The sequence below is a fragment of the Carettochelys insculpta genome, chromosome 1 (genome assembly GCF_033958435.1).
Source record: "Carettochelys insculpta isolate YL-2023 chromosome 1, ASM3395843v1, whole genome shotgun sequence".
Lineage (NCBI taxonomy): Eukaryota > Metazoa > Chordata > Testudines > Carettochelyidae > Carettochelys > Carettochelys insculpta.
The window spans coordinates 374827546-374851462 of NC_134137.1; the positions used below are offsets into that span (position 1 = coordinate 374827546).

Sequence of the window (23917 nt, forward strand, 5' to 3'; positions counted from 1 at the left end):
TGTAAATGATACATGTTGAAGTAGCCTGTTTCGATGTCCTTACTTCGAAATAAGCTACTTCAACGTAGTGTGCTAGTGTAGACGTAGCCTGTCAGTGTGTGCTGTCAGCATGCACTGCACTTCATGTGCTCTTATGTCAAATGCATGTCCCTTTAGTAATACTGGTTTTAGAAAAATACTGTAGAATCTAGCAACCTTGCACGTGGGCAACTGTAAACCACATAGAACCCCAATAGGCCACTTGGGGCCTCAGGCTTCCCACCCCTCCTGTATATATCACCTGGCTGACGTAGAGTTGAACAGTTTTTTCAAGCAGGTTTTATTGGCCTTGTCCAATTTTGGTGACCAGAAGTCATGTCACAATCTACAGCAATAAGAGTATCAGTCCTTTGATCAGAGAGTTCAAGGGTCTAGATTAATGCATTTCTTTCCTGTGGAGGTGGTAACAAAAAATTGTGAGGTCCCCTCTAATATCTGATGAATTATGGAACTCGAACCTGGTTAACCAAAGAGTAAATGTGGTCAGTGGCTTTTCATAGGACTTGATATGATGTGATAATGGACACTATAGAAAATATTTATAGTTACATTGCCTTTTATTTTCACATTGGCTTTTCAATCTTTGTTACTCAGGTTGTAAAGCAATAAATAACTTTTTCACTTCTTACATCTAGGATAAAAGTGCCTCAAATTTTGCCTTTCCTGTTGCTGTAGTTATTGAGGATGGGCAAGCATGGGGGAGGACCAGAGCTGAGATTCAATGAGGAGTCACCTGTTGGGAACATTTTTTTTTTCCAAAACCTGTTGTTTTGACATTCAAGCTGAACTGTTGATGCACCTTCAGTTTTGGTGGTTGTCCCCTCCATTGCTTGTTCTAGAGCTCTGTGTTCCTTTGTGACACACTTTTTCTTATTTGTGAAGTCCATTTTGAAGTTTTATATAAACTTTCTTGGATGATTTTGGAAGCATATTTTTAAATTGATCTATTAGAGAGCAGTAAATGTTAGGGGACTAATTTGTTTGACGGTCTGAGCTTGGTTCAAGATGATCAGGATGAAACAGCTGTTTGTCTGTAATCCGTAACCATTATGAGGTGGAATCTCTTGATCTGCACACTTCTGATAAAGCTGTTCACAAGAAGTGTAGCCCTACGTTCCTTTTTAAAAAACTGGTTGGATTTGCTTTGAAGACTTTGACTTCAAGGTGGCTTTTTAGCTTATCAGTTAAGTGTTTCACCTACTCTTGAGCATAGACATCTTGTTGTTACTGTGTATTATCTGTAAATTAAGAAATGTTGATTAAAGAGCATACTTAAAACAAAAACCACATTAGGTTAGAGTATCCTAGCAACGGAATTTCTTGTCAAGATACTCTGTTATTTCAGGGAGACTTTATCTGGTGTAGCCTTAATTCTGTACCTATACTTTAAAATGTAATCGTTTTTCTTTCCTTTTTTTTTTTTTTTATTAAAGACTGATTAATATCTTCATTCTGTTGACAGCAAGAATAGAATAGGATAACATCAAACCATCATTCAACACTCTATTGTAAACTGGAATGCAAAGAGGAAAAGAAAGAGAAGGTCATTTTCTCCAAATGTACTTTGGGTTTGTTCTTGCTAAACTAATTGGTGCTTGTGATAAAAAAAAAAAATAGCTAGGTTGGGGGTTCAAGCCTATAATTCCATTCATATGTATAGCCTTAAAATGATTAATAATAAAACCCATATTTTATGAAAGTCTTAATCATCTAGACTTTAATATACCCCAGACCTTGCAGGTGTGTTTTATCTCCTTATATATGACAGCTGGCTGTGAACCTGGCTACTTTGTAGGCTGCTATGTTCTGTGTAGAGTTAAGGAATTGAGATTTTATGCGTTCCAGCATTTAGTAGTAGTTCATGAGAGGCAGAGTTCTGCTAACACAAGCCAGCTGGAACATTGTATTTGCTTGGTGGTGGTGTTACTTTGAGTGGTTTAAACAATTGTTTGTGGTCGCGGTGTCATTTCAGTGCGAGAAGTGAGTGTGCTGGAGATTAAAGAAGACACAGAACTGGATCCAGAGGAGAACAGTACTGTCTTCATGGGGATCCTCATCAAAGGGCTGGCCAAACTGAAAAAAATCCCTGAGACAGTGAAGGCTATCCAGGATCGCCTGGAACAGGAGCTCAAGCAGATTGTCAAGAGGTCTACAACGCAGGTGGCAGACAGTGGGTACCAGAGAGGAGAGAGCCTGTCCCAGGAAAACCAGCCTAGGTAGGAACATCTCAAATGCTGAGGTAGAGTGTACTGGCATTTGCTGCCAAAGTAAACTCTGGGTTGAGGCTATCACCCTCAGGAACACCAGCAATCCTTTGACTACAGCAGTAATCTCAAAATGTTAAAAATGTGCCCCAGGGACTTGGGAACCTAAGTCTTTTGAAGGATCAAGTAGTACATTTTTAAATTATGTTACTATACCCTTCCTTCTGTGCATTGGGCACTTGGTTTTATAAATACAGTAGGGTCTCAACATTTGTGAGGATTCCATGTTGAGAACCCTTGTGAATGTTAAATTTTGCAAATATGGCTTCCTTCTGGAGCCTGGCTGCTGGTGCTCCTGCCCAGAGTCCTGGGGGAAGCAGCAACTGCTGGCGCTTGTGAATAGTTGAATTCACGAACATTAAGTTTGTGAATCTTGAGACCCTGCTGTATTAATATAAATGATCTTGCAGGAGCTGAGGAGCTCCTAAGACACCTGGGTTTTGTTCCTATGCAGACCTCCAAAGACTGTCATAAAAAGATGGAGGAAACAACTGCCACAAAAGGCAGAGGGAGAATTGTTAATAAACAATGATATGCAAATTTTTCAATAAGATGCCTCCTGCATTTAAAAGATGAATTTAAAATCTTTATAAAAAAAAACAAACAAAAAAAAACAAATGAAATGTAAGATCCCCAATTAACAGAAATCATGTGGAGAGAGTTGTGAAATGTCCTCCACTTCACTCTCTCTCAGGACAAAACTTTTAGCTGATTCCAGGAGTACCCCAGGTATTGTCCTTCAATCTCAATAGATCATCACCAAGTTCTTCTCTTGATTTTTACATAAGTAATTCTTGTCCTGCTGTGTTCCAAAACTCCTCATTTGTGACAGTCTTGCCATTTGATGTGAAGAATGTACCTCAGGCATCTGTTTATGAATGTCTGTAGCTTGTAATTTGATTACTTTTTAGTACACCAGGTCTTGCATTCATACAAGAGCACACTCTTCACATTTGTGTTGAAGATTTGCAGTTTCATCTTCACAGATATTATTTGTGAACTCCAAATGGGACTGAGTGTCTTGAGTACAGCTATTGCTTTCCCTATCCTGGCACTGATGTCCTCCTCTGTTCCGCCATCTCTGCCCACAATACTCCCGAAGTAGGTGTACTGATTCACATCTTCCAGGTCATCCCCTCCCAGTGTGATTGTGGTGGTGTTGGTGGTCTTGGTCTCTCCCTTGTTAATGTTCAGTCCAGTCATTGAGGAAGTTATGTCTAGTGTTGTGACTTTTTCTTCCATGCTTTCATGTTGGTGTGAAAGGAGGACAGCATTGTCAGCAAAATCTACATCTTCTAGCTGTTGCAAAAGTGTCCACTGAATGCCCCATTGATGGCCATCTTTTGTCCTGCTCATAATCCACTCCAGTGTGATGGAGAACAGGAAAGGTGACAAGAGGCACCCTTCTCGCACTCCCAACAGTATGCTGAAGGATTGGTCAAGACACCATTGTGTAACAACTTGGCATAGTGAAGGTTCATACATTGAATGCATCAAGATGATAATTTTGGATGGGATGCTCCAGAAGTAGAATTTGTTGAAATGCTAAATCCAGCTTTTGACAGCACTCACCTCTTCTGCATGTTGAAATAGAGTATTTTCTTCAGTTGAATTTATTCTGCTTATTCAGTTTACTAATTCATTCAAATTTAAAAACTCATTGGAAATTGAAAAAATCTGAAAAGCTTGTGTCCCTCTTCCTATGTATGAAAAAGATGGGAGAGGATAACACCTACTAGTTCTAAAATCTTGGAAGACAGGGTAACTAGAAACAACCAGTATGGTGTTCTCTTTTAATAAAGCAGTTAGCTTTAAATGCAAATCATTTTAATTTAGGTTAGATATAGTGGAAAAGAACTTCCTAAAAAGGCACATAAACTCTGGAAGGGGCTTTCCAGGGAGGTTGTGGTAACCCCAATATTGGAGGTTTTTGAGACAGAGCTCGAGCAATCATGGGTCAGGGATGATCTAGTGTTACTTAGTTCTGCCACAGTACAAGGAATTGGACTTGGTTCCTACTTTAGGTCTCCTGCAGCCTTACATTTTGTGTTTTGATGTACTGCTTTACTTACGTAGCCAGTATAATTAAGGTTGTTTTTATTACTAAAATAAAACCACCATATTATGCTCTTTTTTGTACATTATAATTAAATCCTTATTTCCATGCAGATGAATCTTGACACAAGTAACTAAAAATTAATCATCTAGTAAATAAGAAACACATTGTGCCCTTTTTTTGTAACTTAAACTGAATGTAAAAATTAGGAAGCTGAATGTTAATTGTTATATAATTGCTTAAGTGCATCTATCTTATCTATAAAATAAATATAAAGAAAATTTATGTGCAAGTAAAATTTGTAAAGCAATTGAATTGGTTAAGTAAACGTGTAGAGAGAGAGCGTGTTTTGCAGAAAAAAGAACTTGAGTGTAAAAACTATACTTAGTTGCAAATAGACATGTTTTAGTGGTTAGCAACCAATAAAACTCTGATTCTGTGATTTTCCCCCCCCCCCCCCCAAAAAGTTCTTATTCATTGCTGTATGAACAGCTAATTAAGAATAATTGATAATAAATAACTGAAGTAAAATATAAAACAAGTTGAAGTTTTACAATTTACATCATGGTTAAAATGAATGATTAAAATTACTATTCAAAATCAAACTACCTTGCCCATTTCTCTGGTAACTTAGCCGATTTTCTTGACCAGTCACTTTACTAACTTGGCAGCAGTGAGGTTAAACACTAGTCAAGGAGCTGGCAAGATGTATAGCTTTGCTCATGTAAGCAACATCTTTGACGTTTTAAGGATTAACTATGAAAGCCTAAACACAAGAATAATATCTTTCCTCCATGTTAGTTATATATTTCAGTTTTAAAACTGGCGCCGTAGACAGAAGTCTTTCCAGTGTTGCCTCCTTTACAATATCTGATGTGTTTACAAGGGAAAAGCATCAACACATGCAAAACAAACATGTGCAAAGACCTGTTATAGCAGAAGAGAGCTGCTCTTCTCCATAATTTATATTCCAAAGCTGTTTACAGTGCTGTTGGTAACTTGAAAACCAAAGGAAATTCCCATACAAATAACTATTTAAAGTTGATCATGTATATTTCTTACTAATGCAGTCAATGTAGGACAAAATCAATAGCTACATGTACCTTATCCCCATACTGTCCTAGTTCCCAAATACGCATACAGCCTTTTAACTGCTACCACAAACGTCTTTTAATGTTCAATAATCATTCATCCTTCAAAAGCAGTATTTTGGGTCTAAATTATTCACCATCTGTAACTCACACCTGCAACTAATTTGTATCTGTCAGCTAATATTAAAGGTTAATGGAAGAGCTCTTGATCCAACAAAATGGAATTGTGTTACGAAACAAAATAAGAAGTCATGCACTATCTGAGAGAGACTGGAGCTGCAAATTTCAGAGCTGGTCCAGATTAGAGCTTTTCTGGTATTTAAAGGTATTTGGGTCTGAGATGTGGTGCTGTCCAGATAATTATTAAAAGAGTGTACAAAGAAGTTAATTTCAGGATAAATGCTTCCTAAAAGTTTGTGCTTTTTTTTTTTTTTTTTTACATCAACCACTTTGTTTCAACACATTTCCAGTTTTTATTATACTATATAGTCAAGCCCTAGACCTGTCATACTGCACTTTACTACCTTCCTAGACTTGTCTGTTCATTTTTTTTTCAAAATAATCAGAAAGCTTTTTTCCCCTAACAATGAGCTCGATGTTTGACACTGGTAATGGGTGTTAGCTGCACTCCCCATCTGAGAACTCTGGCAAATGCCCATGTGCCTGTTAAATTTTCTTCTAAATAATCATATGAAATGTGGTGAGTCATTGTCTCTTCACACAGTACTTACAGGTTTTTGCAATGGCACATTAATTTTAATAATTGGGCAGTAAAGAAGCCATGGGAACAGCTAATATGTTAAACTATCTTAGTGTAATAATACAATTCTGAGGATTGATACAACTGATAGCCCTAATACTTCTGGATTCTGATCTTTGATATAGGTTTTTAAATTCTTCCATACGTGTTCATTTCATAATGTAAAATGACACTAAATCACTAAATACCATATGGTCAGGCTATGTGTGTAAATACATGTGACTCCTCTTCTCCCTCAATATAAGGGAGGGGAAAAAAAGGGGAGGGGAGAAAGTGGATTAGGTCTCCACTTCCTTCTCCCAGTATCTCTATCTATCCTCTTACTATGTTATCAGAATTCCTTACAATCTTCAGTGCATTTGTCCTTCTTTCTAGGTTACTTCTGGAACTGCTCGAACTTCTCTTTGACAAATTCAATGCTGTAGCGGCTGCTCATTCTGTTGTACTGGGACATCTTCAGCAGACTGTGGCCTCTCCAGCCAGCCTGTGTGATGGTGATATCAAATTGTATGACATGGCAGATGTGTGGGTGAAGATCCAGGATGTCTTGCAGGTAAGGCTCTCTTAAACAGTCATGCACTCAGTTTAAAATAGCCATTTTTATCACAGTGTGTCAGAAAATCTTCATAGAGAGACTCAAGGAGCATATATGCTGTAAATCATCTTTATTGTTGGGTAAATGTCTGTTATAATGGACTGCGAGATCCCAAAACACCAAAACCTCACCAATCAATGTGGTCTTTGGCTTCATTCTTACAGTATGTGGAAAGGTGATACAAGTTACCTGACAAGTTACCAAATGATGTTCTCAAAAGCTTTCAAACAGTAACATTTTACTCAATGTTGTTACCTTGTCACATTTTACTGTCACATAGTGTTACAATTGAAACCACCTGTCTCCTTATGTCAGCATGTCTTCATTGCAGTCAGCTGAGACACTCATGCAGGAGCTGCTGTCCACATATTTTCTCTGAAGAGTCCTCAGCTTTTGTTCTAAATTGTGGTGAACTCTGCTTCAAAGGATTACAGAAGCTTCCCTGTTTTATTTTCTTTGTCATTCTGTTGAACTGCACAGTGGCATATGAGAACTGTTGCTACATAGTGACGTATGGATAACTGTACATACATCACACGTGACTTGTTTAGCAATTTTAAACAGCTTATCAGTTGTTTGCCGGCTAGTCTCTTTTCCTTGGCCTCTTTTTAGCCCCTTAAGCAGCTTCAGATAGGCTCCTTGCGAAGAATTAGTTTGACACTGAAATGTTTCTTTCTCTCCTAATGTGACCTTTAACTCTCTTCCTCTTTGTTGTTATACCTGTCCAAACCTCAGGCAAGATAATATTCGTCCCCAGGCTAGTGACTGTCACAAATTTTAAAAGCTTTGTGTAATTACAGCTGACTGAAGCACGTTAGCAGCCGTGGTTACGTTTGTGGGTGGCATTAGAGCGCCTGCTTCATGCTCTAGTCATACTACCATTGGTCTGGAGGGCCAAAAAACCTTGAAGGGCTTTGGCAGTTCTGCCCGTTTCCCTCTAGGAAGCAGAGGTCCAGGAGTGAGAATCTTGCAAAATGTTGTCTTCAGTGAAGCAGAATTAGAAGGCAAGTATTTTTGTCTTTCCAGCAAGAGTTGGTAATGGTTGCACTTGTCATGTGAGAATTATGAAAGTTAGTTTGAACTAAAATTGAGAAAAACCTATATACTAGATCAGTGGTTCTCAAACTTTTTAGCCTGCAGCCCATCCTGCTCAACACAAACTTTTCCACAGACAACCAGCTAACCACCCATGATGACAAACACATTTGCTTATCTATAAATACCTTAAATATAACAATAATAAGAATCAGTCCTGTGGCACCTTAGAAACTAACAAGTGTATTAGGTCATGAGAGTGCGTGCATAAAACCTTTCAGAGGAAAATGGAGTGCAAAAATAGGTATTACAATAAAGATTTTCTATTCCATTTTCATCTGAAGTGGGTTTTTCCACAAAAGCTAATAAATGTGTTAGCCTGTAAGGTGCAACAGGATTGCTTATTATTTGTCAAATTTCAGACTAATATGGCTACCCCCTGAGACTTAAATTATTCATGGTGGTTTACTGGAGCTTAAATGCATAGATACACATTTATAACATAAGGCAGGGGCTGCAGGTCTGGAGAGCCACATTGGGTCCTTGCCTATGGCTGCATTTAGGAGGACCATGTCCTCCTCACCTGAGCCACCTACTGTTTATGGTCATAGGATAGTGGACTTTAAAGTTGTGAACACCTTTTAGATATAGAAACACCTTGACTGGCCTTTGACTAACTTGTGACCATCCTGGTTCTATAACAGCAATAATTTAAGAAATGTTTCTCTGGCAGGTTTGTTTATCTTTTTTTAAAAGAAACATTTGTTTAAATGTGTTTAGGGGTTAGGGAGGATTGAAGAAATAGTGAGAAGATGAATTAGTGGCAGAAGTGAAGTCAGGTGATGTCGTCAAAGATGGATGAAACGTTTTAATATCTGTGCAATATGTCACATCACTACAATTTTTCAAATGGATAACATGTCCTCTTATAGCATTCCTATTCTTGTGTAATATATCATGAAATACCTGTCTTAGCTGTGTGTGTGTGTGTGTGTGTGTGTTTTGGGGTAGAGAAAAATATAAGACTATTATTTTTTCCTCTCAGCTCAAATGACCTGACTTGCTTTTTTTTCTTTGTCTGAATGCTTCCCAGTAATACTCCAGTGTTGATGCTTCTTGTTAGGTAACATTAAGTTGTACAATGCTAGGTAGTGATATCTTGAATAACAAAACATTAAATATGCAGATTTTTGTGTGCATTTTGAACATGAAGCATCAGATAGAAAAGATGTGAGATTATCAGTTCAGGAGTTTTGGTGACCCTCTAAAGTTGGATGGCTGAATACATGAGACTGGTAGCACAATTTTGCTCATTGGGGTGTAGTTTCTGATCCTATTTGTTCTTTTTTGATTCTTTCATATGCTTTGGTCAGTATCATCCTGATGTCTTTATAAAGCTGCAGTATAGCAAGAGAGTTTTGAAACTGAGTGTTAAATTTTAGCCTGACGTATTCATGCTACTAATATCATTCCTTAATTTAGCAGCTGGTGGAACGTACTTCTGGAGAGGATGGTTATGTCAGGACTAAACATGGGATTGAAAAGTACAGTAAGACATTTTAGATGTAATAATATAGACAACTGCTGCAGAATAATGTTTTGAATGATATGTGGGGCTTTTCTGGTACTGTTAAGATGTTTCATGATGCTTTCTGTCCAAAATTTGATAAAGATTGCCAGTGAGGCAGTATAGTGTAAAAGGTGGAACAGTTCATGCACGATGTTACAAGGTCTGAAGTCTTACAGGGCGAAAGCACTGCACTCGGTGATTTTGCTTTTCATTGTGGTGTTTGTAGCTTCCACAGTACAGATAGAATTCAGTCCATTATATAGTTGAGGGGATTCTGTAGTATTAGTGTCAGAAGACAGAGAACTGGGAGACAGAGTGCTACAATAGCTGTTATTGGGTGTTGAAGCTTCTCCCTCATGTTAGCCAGGGCACAGAACTCTTGTCCTCCTTCACCTCCTTTACCCTGTCCTTAATACTGAGCTAGTAGTATGCATCCATCTAGCTCTTCAGCGTAATGCCAGTCTTCCATTAGATCCTGCTGAAATGTCACCTGTCTAGTGATATGTCAGTCACCTTGTCAGCTGTATGTTATCAACCTACACAATGCCATGCTGCACTGGAAAACGAAGAAACTCCGTAGCTTTACATTTGTTGGGTTGGAGTGTGTCTAGGCCTCTGTCCTTCCTGGTAAAGCTGTGATCATATTACTTTTTGTAATAGTAATAACACTTTCCATTTGCATTGAATTCTGAGATTCTCAAGGTACATTTACAAACATCAGGTAGTTTAGGTGGCAAAACTTGAATGAAAAATTTTGTAGGTGGGGAAACTGAGATACAAAGAGATTAAGTCTTCCAAAACAGAATCCATGCCTGCTCTCTTCCAGTCCTATGTAATTAAGAAAAAGACGGTCCTTCTGCACTTCTGTCTGTTGTATTATTTCATAGCCGGGGACAGCAGAAACCTTAAACTGTAAAAAGTGTGCTCTTTCACATGCTTGCCTCTAGTCATCCTTTTGTATGTAGGAAAGGAATGTGGTTAGTGCAGGAGACGAGGGGTGGGAGAAGACATCTTTGCTGCTGAGTTAGATGACAGATTTGCACGCAAGTCTGAGTACCAAGATATGAGGAGGCACCCTAGAAAGTCATACCCCAATTACTGTATCCTTACATGTGCTTCACTCCTCTGTGTACGTTGCTAGTACTTGCTGGTGGCACATCCCATGCTTTTTTTTTTTTGTGCTGCAGTAAGTTGAGCCACTCTGTTTTCCAGTGAATTCTGGGAGAACTTTTTTGTCATTCTGGGCACATGGGCAATTGTAGGAACACACTGGAGGACAATGAACACTCACCTGACTTAGTCTCCATCTTCCTCTCTATAAAGTAGATGGGTTAACGGAACTAAAAGTGTCACCTGGGTGTTAACTTCTACGCCTGTTTAGTCTAACAACCCTATCTGGAAAGCACCACTATACCTGGATGAGGCTTTTGTGTGGGGGTGAGTAGTGGGATTTGAGTTAACACCCAAGTAAGAGCCTAACTTAATTCTGCAGCATAGATGTACTCTGATACTTAACTCCTGGTTCTGAGTTTCATATTAATTGTGTGTCCTTGGACAGGTTGGCTAGTTGGTCTCTGTCTATATTTCTCCATGTGTAAACTGAGAATAATATCATAGAACGACCATAGTGGGTTCCTCTAGCCTAGTAACTTGTCATCTGACAGTGACCAGTGCACGGTGCTTCAGACCAAATTAATAAAACAGGTAATCAAATGATCCATGTCTTTCCGAAGGGTATTTGTGTAACAGTTATTTGTAAAGTATGTTGAGATCTTTGGATGAAAAGCAATAGAGAAGTATACAGCATTTAATATATATTTTCACAAAATCCAAATGGAATATAGATGGCACGCATGTACTCTGTATATATGGGTTCTCTTTACAGAAATTAATGACATTGATTTCCTCCAAAAATTAAGGGTGTTCATGAATTGGCTGTTTCCGCTTCCTTCCATACTGCCTTAAGTGCACTGAACTGATGCTCTTGAAATGCTAAATGGTTAGTCTCATTAATACTATTCTTTCATTTAATGGAGAGGATAACTGGAGGATGGTGTTTGTGACTGTGGATTGTTTGCTGCTGTTGAAAAATTCAACTTCAGCCAGACTAGCAGCACAAGGGAGAAATACTGTCAAAGTTGAGCTTTTCAAGTCAGACTGGATCTTTGAACTGTTGTGGTTTTATTTCTTTGTTTCCCATTTCTTATCCCAAAAAGGAACTTCTTTGCATTTTACATAATTTCTTAGAAAACTAGCTTGGTGATATTTAGAAAAAAACCTAGTGATTACCCTAGTTTGGGCGTGTTTGAGCTATTCTTTGCAAGTTATTAAGAATATAGGATATTAAAGTTAGCTTATGATGATATATACTTGGAAGACAACTCGAGAGTTGAATGTCCATCTGTTTCATGAGCTCTCACATTTACTTAAAGTTCAAAGAGAGAAAAATCTGAAAAAATTAATTGGTTTCTATGTAGTGTACAATCAGCTACTTGAGTTCACTGTCACAGGAGCTCACTTAGGCTTCCAGTGGAGCAGATTTCAAAAGAAGATGAGGTCATGTTAGGGCATGAGCAACATTTGCCACTATGTGAGCAAGAACAAAAATAAAAACACCCTCTCCTGCCATGTAAAGCTTCAGCATTCAGGGAAGCCTAATGTTTATGGGATTCAGATGGATTTTTCTTTCTCCTCTTTTATGATCTTGCTCAATTAAGGAGATATATCACTGAAGAAGGTTTCTTAGGTTCAGGTCTACATACTTCAGTGATCTGCATCTACTTAAGTATCCCTCAAATAACCAAGTAAGATGGAAATTGAACTAGATGAACCATTTGTCTAGATGCAGTCTCATTGGACTGCAGCTGTAGTGCCTTGGCTATGATAGGATAAGTCAGAAGCTGAACAAATTGAGCCTGTTCAGTATTTGGATGGGAGATTTCAATGGAAAATCTAGAAGCAATGATAAGTAATTCTAGCAAATTACGTAGTAGTGGTGGTGCTTGTCTGGATACTCTTCCTGTGCATTATGCTTCTGCTGGTGTCCTGCTTTTCACACTTATAAAACACAAAATCCTGGCCATGTTTGATCATTAATTTTCCCCTGGCCCTTTTTATAATTTTTGTGCCTTGGCAAAAATTCTGTGTATCTTAACATTGTGCCAGATAAAGTTCTCCTTGTAGTTTTCGTTGCATGTTGTTCTTCATTCCCTGTCCTAAACTATGATGCAGTGTAGAAACATGTATTGGGGATGCTCCACTATGCTTATAAAAAAGGGGGAAAAAAAAACAAACCCAAAAAGCACCACTTTATCTCAATGTTGGCAGCATCTCAATGACAAGTTGTATGATGCTTATAGATGGATTCTGCCTTGGATACAAGTAGCCTGTGTGATGGGAAATGCCAGTGAGACTTGTTACAGAGTCAGATTGCAGACCTTTGGCTTACAGATTGTAACACACTCTAGACAATCTCTTTCAGCTGAAAGGCACTATATACATCTAAAATAATAGTAAAAATCCTTTGTTTGTTAAGAACTGTGCTAATATCGGTGATGTTGGTGCACTGTCTAAGCATTGAACAAAATCTCATTAATTTTATTCTCCCTTAGGCTATGTCTACGCTACAAGCATTTGTCTACTGAAGTCACTGTCGGAAGAGATGTTCTGACAAAACTTCTGTTGACAGACTGTGTCCACACATAGAAGCAGATCAATCTTTCGACCCGGTGTGGAAACAAAAGGGCTCCCCGGAGGGTCTACATGGCTTTTTGGTCAATAGTTTCTGTCAACGAAACACGTTTTGTTGTGGATGCCCTGGGTTTTGTCGACAAAACCCCAGTTTTGTTGACAAAACGCTCTAGCATAGCTGTAGCCCAATAGATGCAAAGAAAAAAAAAAAGTGAACCCAATGGAAAAGGGCTAAAAAGAAATTTTAAATTCAAGCTTCAAAAGTACTACAAATAATGGAGCATTTTTCAAAGACGACAACTATTTGATGGGTATCCTTTTAATATTAATGCAAAAAAAAGTGCGTGTGGGGGGGAAACACCCTCAGCAATTAACAACTTTCATAATTTTTTAAAAAAGGGTGAAAAATATTACTGTTGGGCTGAGGGGCCACAACTGGATTAGAGCCTCATTCTGCTAAGCCCCATACAGACCCATGGTAAAAGACAGTTTCCTGTCCTAAAGATCTCAAAAGCAAAGGTAAACAAAAGATGGGAGTGGAAAACCAAGATAGGGGTACAGAGCTGAAGTGACTTGAAGCGGTCACATCACAGATCAGAGCAGGGACTAAAAGGAATGTTTCCTGAGTCCCAGTCCAGCTCGCTAACCAGTAAACCACAACATTTTCTAGTAACAGGTGGCTTCTAAAAGAAGGTGCATTAAAAGCAAGTGTATAAAAAGAAAGGGCAGCAGCCTGAAAACCCATTCCTGGCTCTTTTCATGAGAAAGCATTAATACTGGGAGACTATAGAAGAGATTGATCAGTATCTGCAGTTAAGTAAAAATCTCTGCCTTAAATAGATTCTTCAGACTCTTGAAAATCCCATCAGTTAAGTCTTCTGTTTTCTGTTCTGGTTTTTGTCAACATCCTCTGCTCTTCTCTCTTGCAGCTAGATGAGCAAACTAAAATGAGTTGAGACTTTGAGTAGTTGATCAGCATTGTGGACACAAAACCACAACTTCTTTTGAAGAGCTGAGCTCATTCACACTGACCCCCCATCTTTAGAGAAAGTGAACCATACACTTACCAGCCTCATAAGAAATACTATGAATGGGAAAATGGCAGATGCTCCTCATATCCACATTACAAAAGGTCTAATCTGTCAGCAGTGCATGTGGAATTAATGCAGTAAATGCCTACTAATGGTACAGAAAACGGCTGATACCTCAGGGAAAAGTTTGAAAGCTGTTCTCTTTTAAAACGTTTCTGCTGCTATGTTGTACATTTGTTGTATTCTTTTCTCATTGTTCTTTAGTATGCCTGACATTTACATTACAATAGGATAATCTCTCCTGAGGTCATCTGCTCCTGGAGAATTTTCTGGACCTAGAAGCCTTAATGCTCTGTCTTTGCAACACTGAATGTTTCTTTAACAGCCACATGTGAAGCTCAAAACTACATAGCTATATTGCTTAAATGCCTTTTTAAAATTTCCTTCAACCAAGAATCTTTGTTTTCCTTTCTTGTGCCTCTCCAGACTTGAACATAGTGTCAGGTGAGTTACTAGGATCCATAGCTACTGGGCTATGTTCTCTGGTAGGGCTGCTTTGTATTGCCAGAGCAGCACAAAGCAGCTGTAATGTGCCCATGAACTGAGCATGGTACCTTTTTCTTTTTAATAAAATTGATACATGTTTGAATTTTGTGCTGGTGAAAGATGATGTCCTGACAGCTTTAGAGATTGAAGATGTTATTGTATGGCATGACTAGCAATAATTCAAAGGCTGCTCTACTTTGTTCCATTGGTGCGCTTTAACTTCAGTCTAGAAGGGATTGCCTTTAGCAGGAGGCGTGAGTCCAATCTCCAAACCCTCGTCACTCTGAGTGCTTTTGTGAGCCTGTGCATTTATGGTGGAAGGTTTTGGTATGTGAGCACCTGAAACTGGATCGAAGGAGGGAGTTGGGGTGTAGGAGGGGGTGGGTGCATGGGCAGGCTCTGACCAGGAGACACTTACCCTAAGTGTCTCCTGCCCCGCACCCCAGTGGGGACACAGCCTACCCTAGGGTCTTGCTAGGACACTGGTGGCCCAGAGCAGTGTTTCTCAACTTACAACCTATTCTAGATCATGATGCTACACTTTGGTAGGCCTTAGGTGACAGGGTTGTCCTCTCCTATAGACACTCTCCTCACCTAAGAGAGATTCTCACTAGCAATCACAGGCTACACCTCAGTAATACTAATCCTGGAACTTTTCATTGCAGCAAACCCCGTTGCTGACTTTGTCCACATATTTATTTTGGGGATACCATCACAGGAACTAGCCATGTTAGTTAGTTAGAAAAAGGCTCATTCTCATGTACCTCAACCAGTATTACATATGCCATTATGTGCCAGCTGTGCCCCTCCACTATGTACATCGGATAAACCGGGCAAACTTTTTGCCAAAGAATGAATGGACACAGAGCACACGTCAGGAATTCTCAATATACATAAGCCGGTCAGTGAGCACTTCAGTGGAGTGGGCCATTCTGTTAAAGACCTGAGACTATGCATCTTACAACAAAGAGACTGTAAAAACAGATTGCATAGGGGAGATTTGTGAATTAGAGTTCACACTCAAATTTGACACATTAACTCTTGGTAAGAACAAAAACAGCACTTACCTCACACATTACAAGAACTGCTTCTTTGAGTGGTCCCTGTGGGTGCTCCATATCAGGCGTTGAGCCAGCCCTGGTGCTGCAGATCACAGATTTGCAAAGCCATTGCGCGTGTGCAGAAGTACACCGGGCCCTTTGCGCACTTCTAGTCACAGGCGTGATCCAGTCTGAGCCAGTTCCTCTCAACTGCCTTCGGCTGCGGATGGACTTCTCCTGTGTTCCTCAGCAGGATGTCTGAAAAGCAATTTTTGATCTTTTATTGTTATTAACAAGTTTCAAACAGCAGTAGTTTTATATTTAATAGTTATAGCAAAAAAAAAAAAAGTTAAGTTAAAGTTGTATAACCTATTTTCTAGTAGCTAGTACGTTTAATAGTTGTGTTATCACCTCATTTGCAATTCCAAGAGCTAAGCTGTTAACAGCCCTGTTGTTCTGGTGAAATGCCTGCATCAGGATTTAAAAAGTGTGACTCTTGCCGGAAGGCAGTGCTGGCTTTAGACAGCCACTCTGAATGTATACGCTGTTTAAGAGAGTTCCGTGTGCTTCACAAGTGCCCCCGTTGCTTTCAACTTACAGCGAGAGCTAGAAAAGACAGAGAAATGAGACTGAGAGTGATTCTCTTTGAAAAAGCTCTCCAGCCTGATACTGCAGACCAGCCAACACCTGAAGGCATGGCAGTGGTTCAGAAATGCTGAGTGGCCTCATTGGTCTCCCCGGAAGGCCCTGAGAAAAAGAAATTATCTCCGACTCTGTCTTTGCCCCTTTCATCTGGTGACAAGAGAAGTCTTACTGAGAGCCGAGCTTCCTCAATAACTAAGGAGGACAAGCGGCCTAAGCCTAAGAAACCAGCTCCACTGGTGGAGATGCAGGAATTCTACCCAGAATCAATGGGTTCTTGGAGCTCAGCGGTGCTGATGCATGAAGGTCGATTGGCACTGGAAGTACCGCCAGTACCACATACCAGGCCCCTGACTCTGGCGGCACCTGAGCCAGCAGCACTGACAATCTCAGCACGGAATATGGCACCAGAGCTATCCGTACCATTTTACCCGGCACCGACTCCTGGAGGGAACTGGAAGAGGCACGGGCCAAGATTCGGCACCATAGCCCACCAGCTCATTCACTGATTCTGACAGTCTCTCCTCAACCTATGTCTCTGTGCTCTCCTACAGTACCATCATTTCAATATCCAATATCTCCTCCATCACCATTACTGAAACCACCACCTTTCTTAGAATGACTGCACCACACCTACAGCTGTGGTTACTGCAGGTCCCCTTCACCCCCATGGTCTTCAAGGTCATCACACCTGCCTTCCTTTTATCACCATCATGGATATAGGAGATGCTCCATCTCTTGCTTCTTATCCCCAGATACTCAAGCATGCTGCTACCCTTGCACCTACAGGGGTCATCAGCAGCAGTACCACACAGCAGATCTCGAGATATCTTTCCCAAATCCAGAGTAGGGTACAGACATTCACCTACCCCTCCACCACTGCTGTCACTTCCATGTCCATGGGCACAATCTGTCATTCCCGCCAAATTGGAACAGGTGGAGGACCAATCAGGGGACTTAGAGGAATGCATGGAAACTTAACAGACAGATGTATCCTCCTCATCCCCAGATCAGGTGGTTATTCTGGGTGATTTTTCTCACCCCACCCGCTGACAACTTAAGACGATTTCAAGAAATGTTTAGAAGACTAGCTCATAGTCAGGACATTCAAATAGCTGAAGTCCCAGAAAAACAACACAAACTTGAGACCTCCAGCACCATCCAAGATTGCCATCCCGTTAGATGATGCTATAACAGAGGCAGCGAATAACATCTGGGAAACCCCTCCCTCCATCCCAACCACTAAGAAGAGGTCTGACAATAAGTATTTTGTGCCTTCCAAGGGAATGGAATTTGTATTCAACCATCCTCAGCCTTGCTTGCTGGTGGACGAATCATCACAGCTGAGGTCTAAGGCACCTCAGTATAAATCCACAGTCTCCAACAAGGATGCCAAAAGGCTGGACATGTGCGGGAGAAAAATCTATGCTGCTTCTACCCTCTTATTGTGCATGTCTAACTATGCTGTGCATTTGTCTAATAACTTCAATAACTATACGAAACTAACGACCTTCCTGGATTACTTACCCGATTCCAAGAAACCTATTCTTAAGGCAGTTGTCCAAGAGGGTTATGCAGCATCTCATACACATGTGCAGATAGCCTCAGATGTCGCTGACACTGCTGCATGTTTCATGGTGACAGCGGTGGTTATGAGGCGAGTATCCTGGCTCCAGACCTCCGGGGTACCTAAAGAACTACAGACTAAGGTCGAAGACCTGCCTTTTGACAAAAGCAAATTATTTGCTGAAGTTACATATACTGCATTGCATTCCAGGAAAGGTTCTTGAACAACACTGAGAACTTTGGGGATGTATACGCCACCATACAAAGGCAGAAATATTACCCATATCAGGGATGATACAATTGCCTGTAGTAGCTGCAGTCCTATTTGCAGCGGGTCTGTGTTCAATCCAGACAACCCTATCAGCTGTCTAGAAGACATAACCAACAACAACGTAGTCCACTGCCGCAAAACCCAAGGCAGCAACTTTTGACTCCTCCGTTGAGGCCTGTGCTATCATCTCCATGGCCCAGTGTGAACCACTGGCTCAACATCTCTTTCATTATTGGCTACACCCCTTTTACCATCAGTAGTCCAAGATCACCACAAACAAGTGGGTGCTGGAAATAGTCTCAGCGGGCTATGCCATCCCGTTCTGTGCAATACCACTCGCTACTCCACCCACCCCACCCCTCTTCAGGGACCCTCTCATGAGACCTTGTTAAAACAAGAGGTTGACCACCTTGCAATAGGAGCGATGGAGTGAGTACCTAACGAATTCAGAGGGAAAGGCTTCTATTCCTGTTCCTTCCTTATGGAGAAAAAGATGGGGATGGAGACCTGTCTTGGACCTGCAGGCGTTAAACTGCTACCTATGCAACCAGTGCTTCAAAATGATTACTGTTGCTTCCATAAGCACTGTGGTGGATGTCGGAGATTGGTTCGCAGCCCTTGACTTGTAGCATGCATACTTTCATATAATAATCCACCCGGCTCTCAGATGCTTCCTCTGGTTTATGGTGGGAACAGTACACTTTCAACATAGGGTACTGCCCTTCGGCCTTTTGACACCACCCAGAGTTTTCTCGAAGACCCTTGCAGTGGTGTCAGCATACCTATGTCGTTGAGTATCAGAGAAGTAGCCGAGTTAGTCTGTATCTTCGAAAACAAGAAGTCCTGTGGCACCTCATGGACTAACAGATATTTTGGAGCATAAGCTTTCGTGGGCAAAGACCTGCTTCATCAAATGCATGAGTGGGGGGTGGGTGTTGAGAGAAGGATTTAAAGATTCAGTCTGTTCTGGTATGGTTATGGTCTGAAGAAGTGGATCTGTCCCACAAAAGCTCACCTAATAAATTATTTTGTTAGTCTTTAAAGTGCTACTTGACTGCTTTTTTGTTTTGATAGTATATAGACTAGCACGGTTTTCTCTCTTACTATTCAGGATGAAATTCAGTTAGACCAAATGCAAACAACTCCACTTAGGAAGGAAGAAATAGTTGTGTATATGCAAAATGGGAAATAACTGCCTAGGAATTTGACTAGTTTTAACGACTGTTAGTCTGCTGCAGAAGAACCCACAAGAAGTCCAATGGCACAGTAAAACTTAATTTTATTTGGGCATAAGCTTTTGTGGGCTGGAGATCTGACTTCATGAGATGCTCTGGCCCATGAAAGCTTATATCCAAATAAAAATGTTACTCTTTTAGGTGCCCCAGGAATTCTTGTTGTTTTTTTGCCTAGAAAGGAGTACTGAAGAAAGGGGTATGAAGGCTATGGTGGATCACAAGCTAAATGAGAGGTGGATGTGTGATGCTGCAGAAGACTAGACCATATGGCCTATTGAGGTCACTTCCAGACCTATGCATCTGTTGGAGCACCCACAACACACCTACTGATGAGCTGCAGATACTTTTCATTTCTGAAAGTCAGGTGTTTAGTTGTTAATTATGCACTTCCCTGCATTCTGATTTGTGTGGTGGATGAACAGCTATTTGTCAGTAACCATACAGTACGTAAATCCCTGTATTCTAGCTAATGGTCAATGTCAGCTATTAAAGGTGTACGTTGGGATATATATAAATGCTGAATAAGCATACAATGATTATGCAGTCCGCTCTGCCCTAATTGACTGTCATGTTCAGAACTTCCAACCCATATGATAACAAACATAGTGGCTGAGTTAATGCCTTTTTGGACTACTTTCTTTGGTGAGAGAGATGAGCTTTCATCCTTACCCAGTGCTCTTCTTCACACCTGAAGAACTCTATGTAAGCTGGATGGGTCTCTCATCAACAGGAGATAGTCCCATAAAATTACCTCACCCTCTTTATTTTTCTAACCTGATTTTATAGGTAGTTATCAAGAAAACCAGACTCTGCAGTGTATTCACAAGAGATTTAGATCAATGAACATGTGGGAGTAGGAAAAGAGAAGCAATAAAATAAACTGCTTATCTGTAGTGAAAAATATTTAGCTGATGGGTCTGATTTCCCCATTATCTTGTACCTTGTCTGTTTACACCTGTGCAAAGTGGGTGTGAAATTATACCATTCTTTGTGGAAGTATAAGTGACAACACTAAGGCTGTGTCTACACTACCACCTTCCTTTGAAGGAAGGATGGCAATTACAGTGTTGGGAGTTTACTAATGAAGTGCTGCCGTGCATAGGCAGCACTTCATTAAGCAGATGCCCTCCTGCAGCAACTCTGAAGTTTTAAACTTTGAAGTACCGGCGTGTGTCTAGCCGTGGCACACCTGCCAGTACTTAAAAGTTGCCCTAGCATTTCGAAGTACCGGCGGGTCAACTGTGGCTAGACGCATGCCTGTACTTTGAAGTTTAAAATTCGGGAGTTGCCACGGGGGGGGGGGGGGTGGAATTTGCTTAATGAAGTGCTACCTGTGCACGACATCACTTCATTAGTAAACTCCCCACAGCCTAATTACCATCCTTCTTTCGAAGGAAGGTGGAAGTGTAGACAAGCCCTAAGAGTGGGAGGCAGCAGAGAAATGGGCCTGGTAAGTTGAGTGCTACATGCCCAGGTGTTTAAAATGTGCGTTCTGTCCTCCGGCTCTGGCTATTGCAGTACTGCCAACCTCTATTTATTTATTTATTTGCCCTCTCATTTCAGAGTCTCTAGGTTGCATGTTTTCAACATTTCTTCACAAGTAGATACTTAGAAATTTTTTAAAATTGAAAGCTGAGAGATTCAAAATAGTCATCTGGTTCTGGACAGAGTCTTTGAGAAAGATGATGGCAAGAGCTGGTAATACTGTCTGTCATCATCCTCCCCTTTTTGGCTGCTGCTATCAGAACTTCTCTTACTGACCTAAAATCGGTCATTAAAATCAAATTTTGTTCTTTATCAGCAATCTTTCCACACCTTTTTGCACCTGTCTGGATGCTGTAGTATTGTTTGTGTTGCAGTGTAATCTTTTTAGAGCTGCAGTTGGCACTAACTCTGATTTATGTAGCATCATCTGTTTTGTGCCACTGCATGAGAGAGGAGCATATTGCTGACCTGTTTTGAACTTGATTAGCTTGTGAGATGACAAGACCACACTTCTATATGGAAATATTAGTGATTTATGTTGCCATGTTTGACAGAGAATCTCTGGTGTGTATATCTCAGTGAATGAACTTACACGTTTGAGGTCTCCTGTTTCTTAAAATTCAGGTATAAGTAATGGTGATGGCATCTGGTAATCTGTGTAAATGGTCTTTGTTCTTTGTTTTGTTTTTGGAACGTCAAATATGGCTCCTTGAAACTGCAGTATTTGACTGGCTGTATGTGTTAATAGTAGCTGTCTTTAGCTTAGAATCAGCACGTTAATTACCCTCTTTTGGTAAATGACTGGAAAAGACATTAACTGTCCATGCTAGAAACTATGGAAACACTTCCATGTCCTAGAAAGGGGTGATGAGGGAATTAGTTAATTAAATGTGGCCTGTATATAGTCATTCTACTTTTGGTGTATAATTAAATGCTTTGTATAGCTCCGTGGGATCCTTGGTTACTGGAAAAGGGCTACAAGAACATGAGTTACTGTCGATGTGCTGAGTAACCACCACTGAGACAGAGAAATGAGCAAATATATATGAATCAAGAATGCAGTACTCTTTTCAGCTGTAACATTAACTAGACTTGGCTCTTTATACTCTAGCATGTATTAGTGGGAAGAACTTCAAGTAAAGCTAAGAAAGTAAAATGAAAAATGGGTGGCATTTACTTTTAGTTTCAGAATATTTATACCCATGTTTTTCTGAAAAATTTATTTGCCTGAGTTTCTGTCCTCCACTTGAGTGTTGTTCCCATACCCACATTTGCTTGTTTTATAACATATTTTTAACTTCCAGTACGCTTTGTATTTGTTTGGTGAAAAGTGTTTTGTTTTTGACATTTTTATCATCAGCATTGTGGTAGTGTTTAGTGGCCTAGTAAGGTTATATAGAAAATACTCATTTAAACCTATGTGCGATAAAACAAAATGTTAATTTTTTAGTAGGTTATTATTAGGAACCATCCTGTAGAATTCTGTAGCAGGAAGATAGGCACCAAACTCTTTTTTTAGAAATCTCAGCCTAACTGCCATGGTTAGTGGATAGGATCTGAGCACCTGCCTTTATTGGATGTCGTTGAAAATCCCAGCCCTAGTTCTCTGATAAACTTGACATGGGCCACGTCTACGCTAGCCCCTGTCTTTTGGAAGGGGCATGGTAACGAACCACATCGGCAGACGCTAATGAGGTGCTTCCATGAATATGCAGCACCTCACTAGCATAGTGTCGGCCACGCGCGGTACCAAAGTGCTACTTTTGAATCACACGCTGCCTGTGTAGACGGGGGCCTTTCTGAAAGGACCGTCCGAACTTTGAAAGCTCCTTCTTCCTATTTGGTTTTAGGAAGAGTGGACTTTTGAATCCTGGGGGGCCCTTTCAAAAGGCCCCCATCTACATGGGCATTGTGCAATTCAAAAGTGTCACTTTCAAACTGTGTGCGGATGGTGATAAGCTAATGAGGCACTGCGTATTCATGGTAGTGCCCCATTAGCATTTGCCAATGTGGCTTGTTACCAGGCCCCTTCTAAAAGGAAGGGGCTAATGTACACATAGCCGTGGTAAATATTAACAGAGAGAGAGCTGTGTTAGTGCGTATTGCAACAAAACAAAACAGCAGTCATGTAGCACTTTAAAGGCTAACAAAATGACGTTATTAGGTGATGAGCCTTTGTGGGACAGAACCATTTCTTCTGAAGGAGTGGATCTGTTCCATGAAGAAAGCCCATCACCTAATAAATCATTTTGTTAATCTTTAAAGTGCTACGTGACTGCTGTTTTTGTTTTGTTAATAACATGGATTAAAAGATCAGAGTGAAATCTACAGGCAGTGGCATAGTACAGAATTCTGTAGGGCCTTTTCATAAGGGGGCATTACTTGTCTGACTTGGTTGTGGGAAACCTTCTACCTCTTGAGAGAGATTCTTTGGAAAGGGTTTTTAGCCTACCTGTCCTGATTGAGTAGGTGTAGGTAGGGGTTCTGTATCCTTTGCTTTCCTATAGCTGACCTAAGGTCTCGAGATCAACTCTGAGGTCAGGAGGCAGTAACAACAGTATTGAATGAACTACTCAATAAGGTCATTCCACCTGCATTAGAGCTAGTTTTGTCTATAATTTCCCTTTCTAGTCTTAAACTATTGGGAGTTGCTGGATATGAAAAGTAGAATAATCCAGATCAGAGAAGCTTCCCCCTCCCAGCAGGTCAGTAAATACATAATAATGCATATTTTTCCTCTTAAGCATATTATTCCAAGTCTTTCCCTGTTGCTCACAGTTGACTGTGCAATAAAGAAGCAGATTTGCAGATTAGCTAGGACACAATAAAAGGATGATCTCTTTATTACAATGATTTGGTGCTTTATTTCTTTGAAGTTTAATCAGAATGTCACATATCTGATACTCTGTTAGAAAAATTGTATATTTCAACCACATTAGCTGCCAACATGATAAATGATGGTGCACTTAGAATTGTTCTTACTTGCTAACTTCTCTGGGTA

At 40.3% G+C, this 23917-nt stretch overlaps 1 protein-coding gene across 2 annotated transcripts in view; it reads left to right on the forward strand.

Annotated features, from left to right (window-relative positions):
* The window catches only part of EXOC4 (exocyst complex component 4), a 663660-nt gene that overhangs the window by 75890 nt on the left and 563853 nt on the right, over positions 1–23917 (forward strand). For both annotated transcript variants that reach the window (XR_012642363.1, XM_074975764.1), the window contains exons 6-7: positions 2012–2255; positions 6586–6763. Coding sequence is in view for 1 of the 2 variants with exons in the window: in XM_074975764.1 (XP_074831865.1) it covers positions 2012–2255; positions 6586–6763 (422 nt within the window). In the remaining variant the exon portion in view is untranslated. The remainder of the gene's footprint in view (positions 1–2011; positions 2256–6585; positions 6764–23917) is intronic.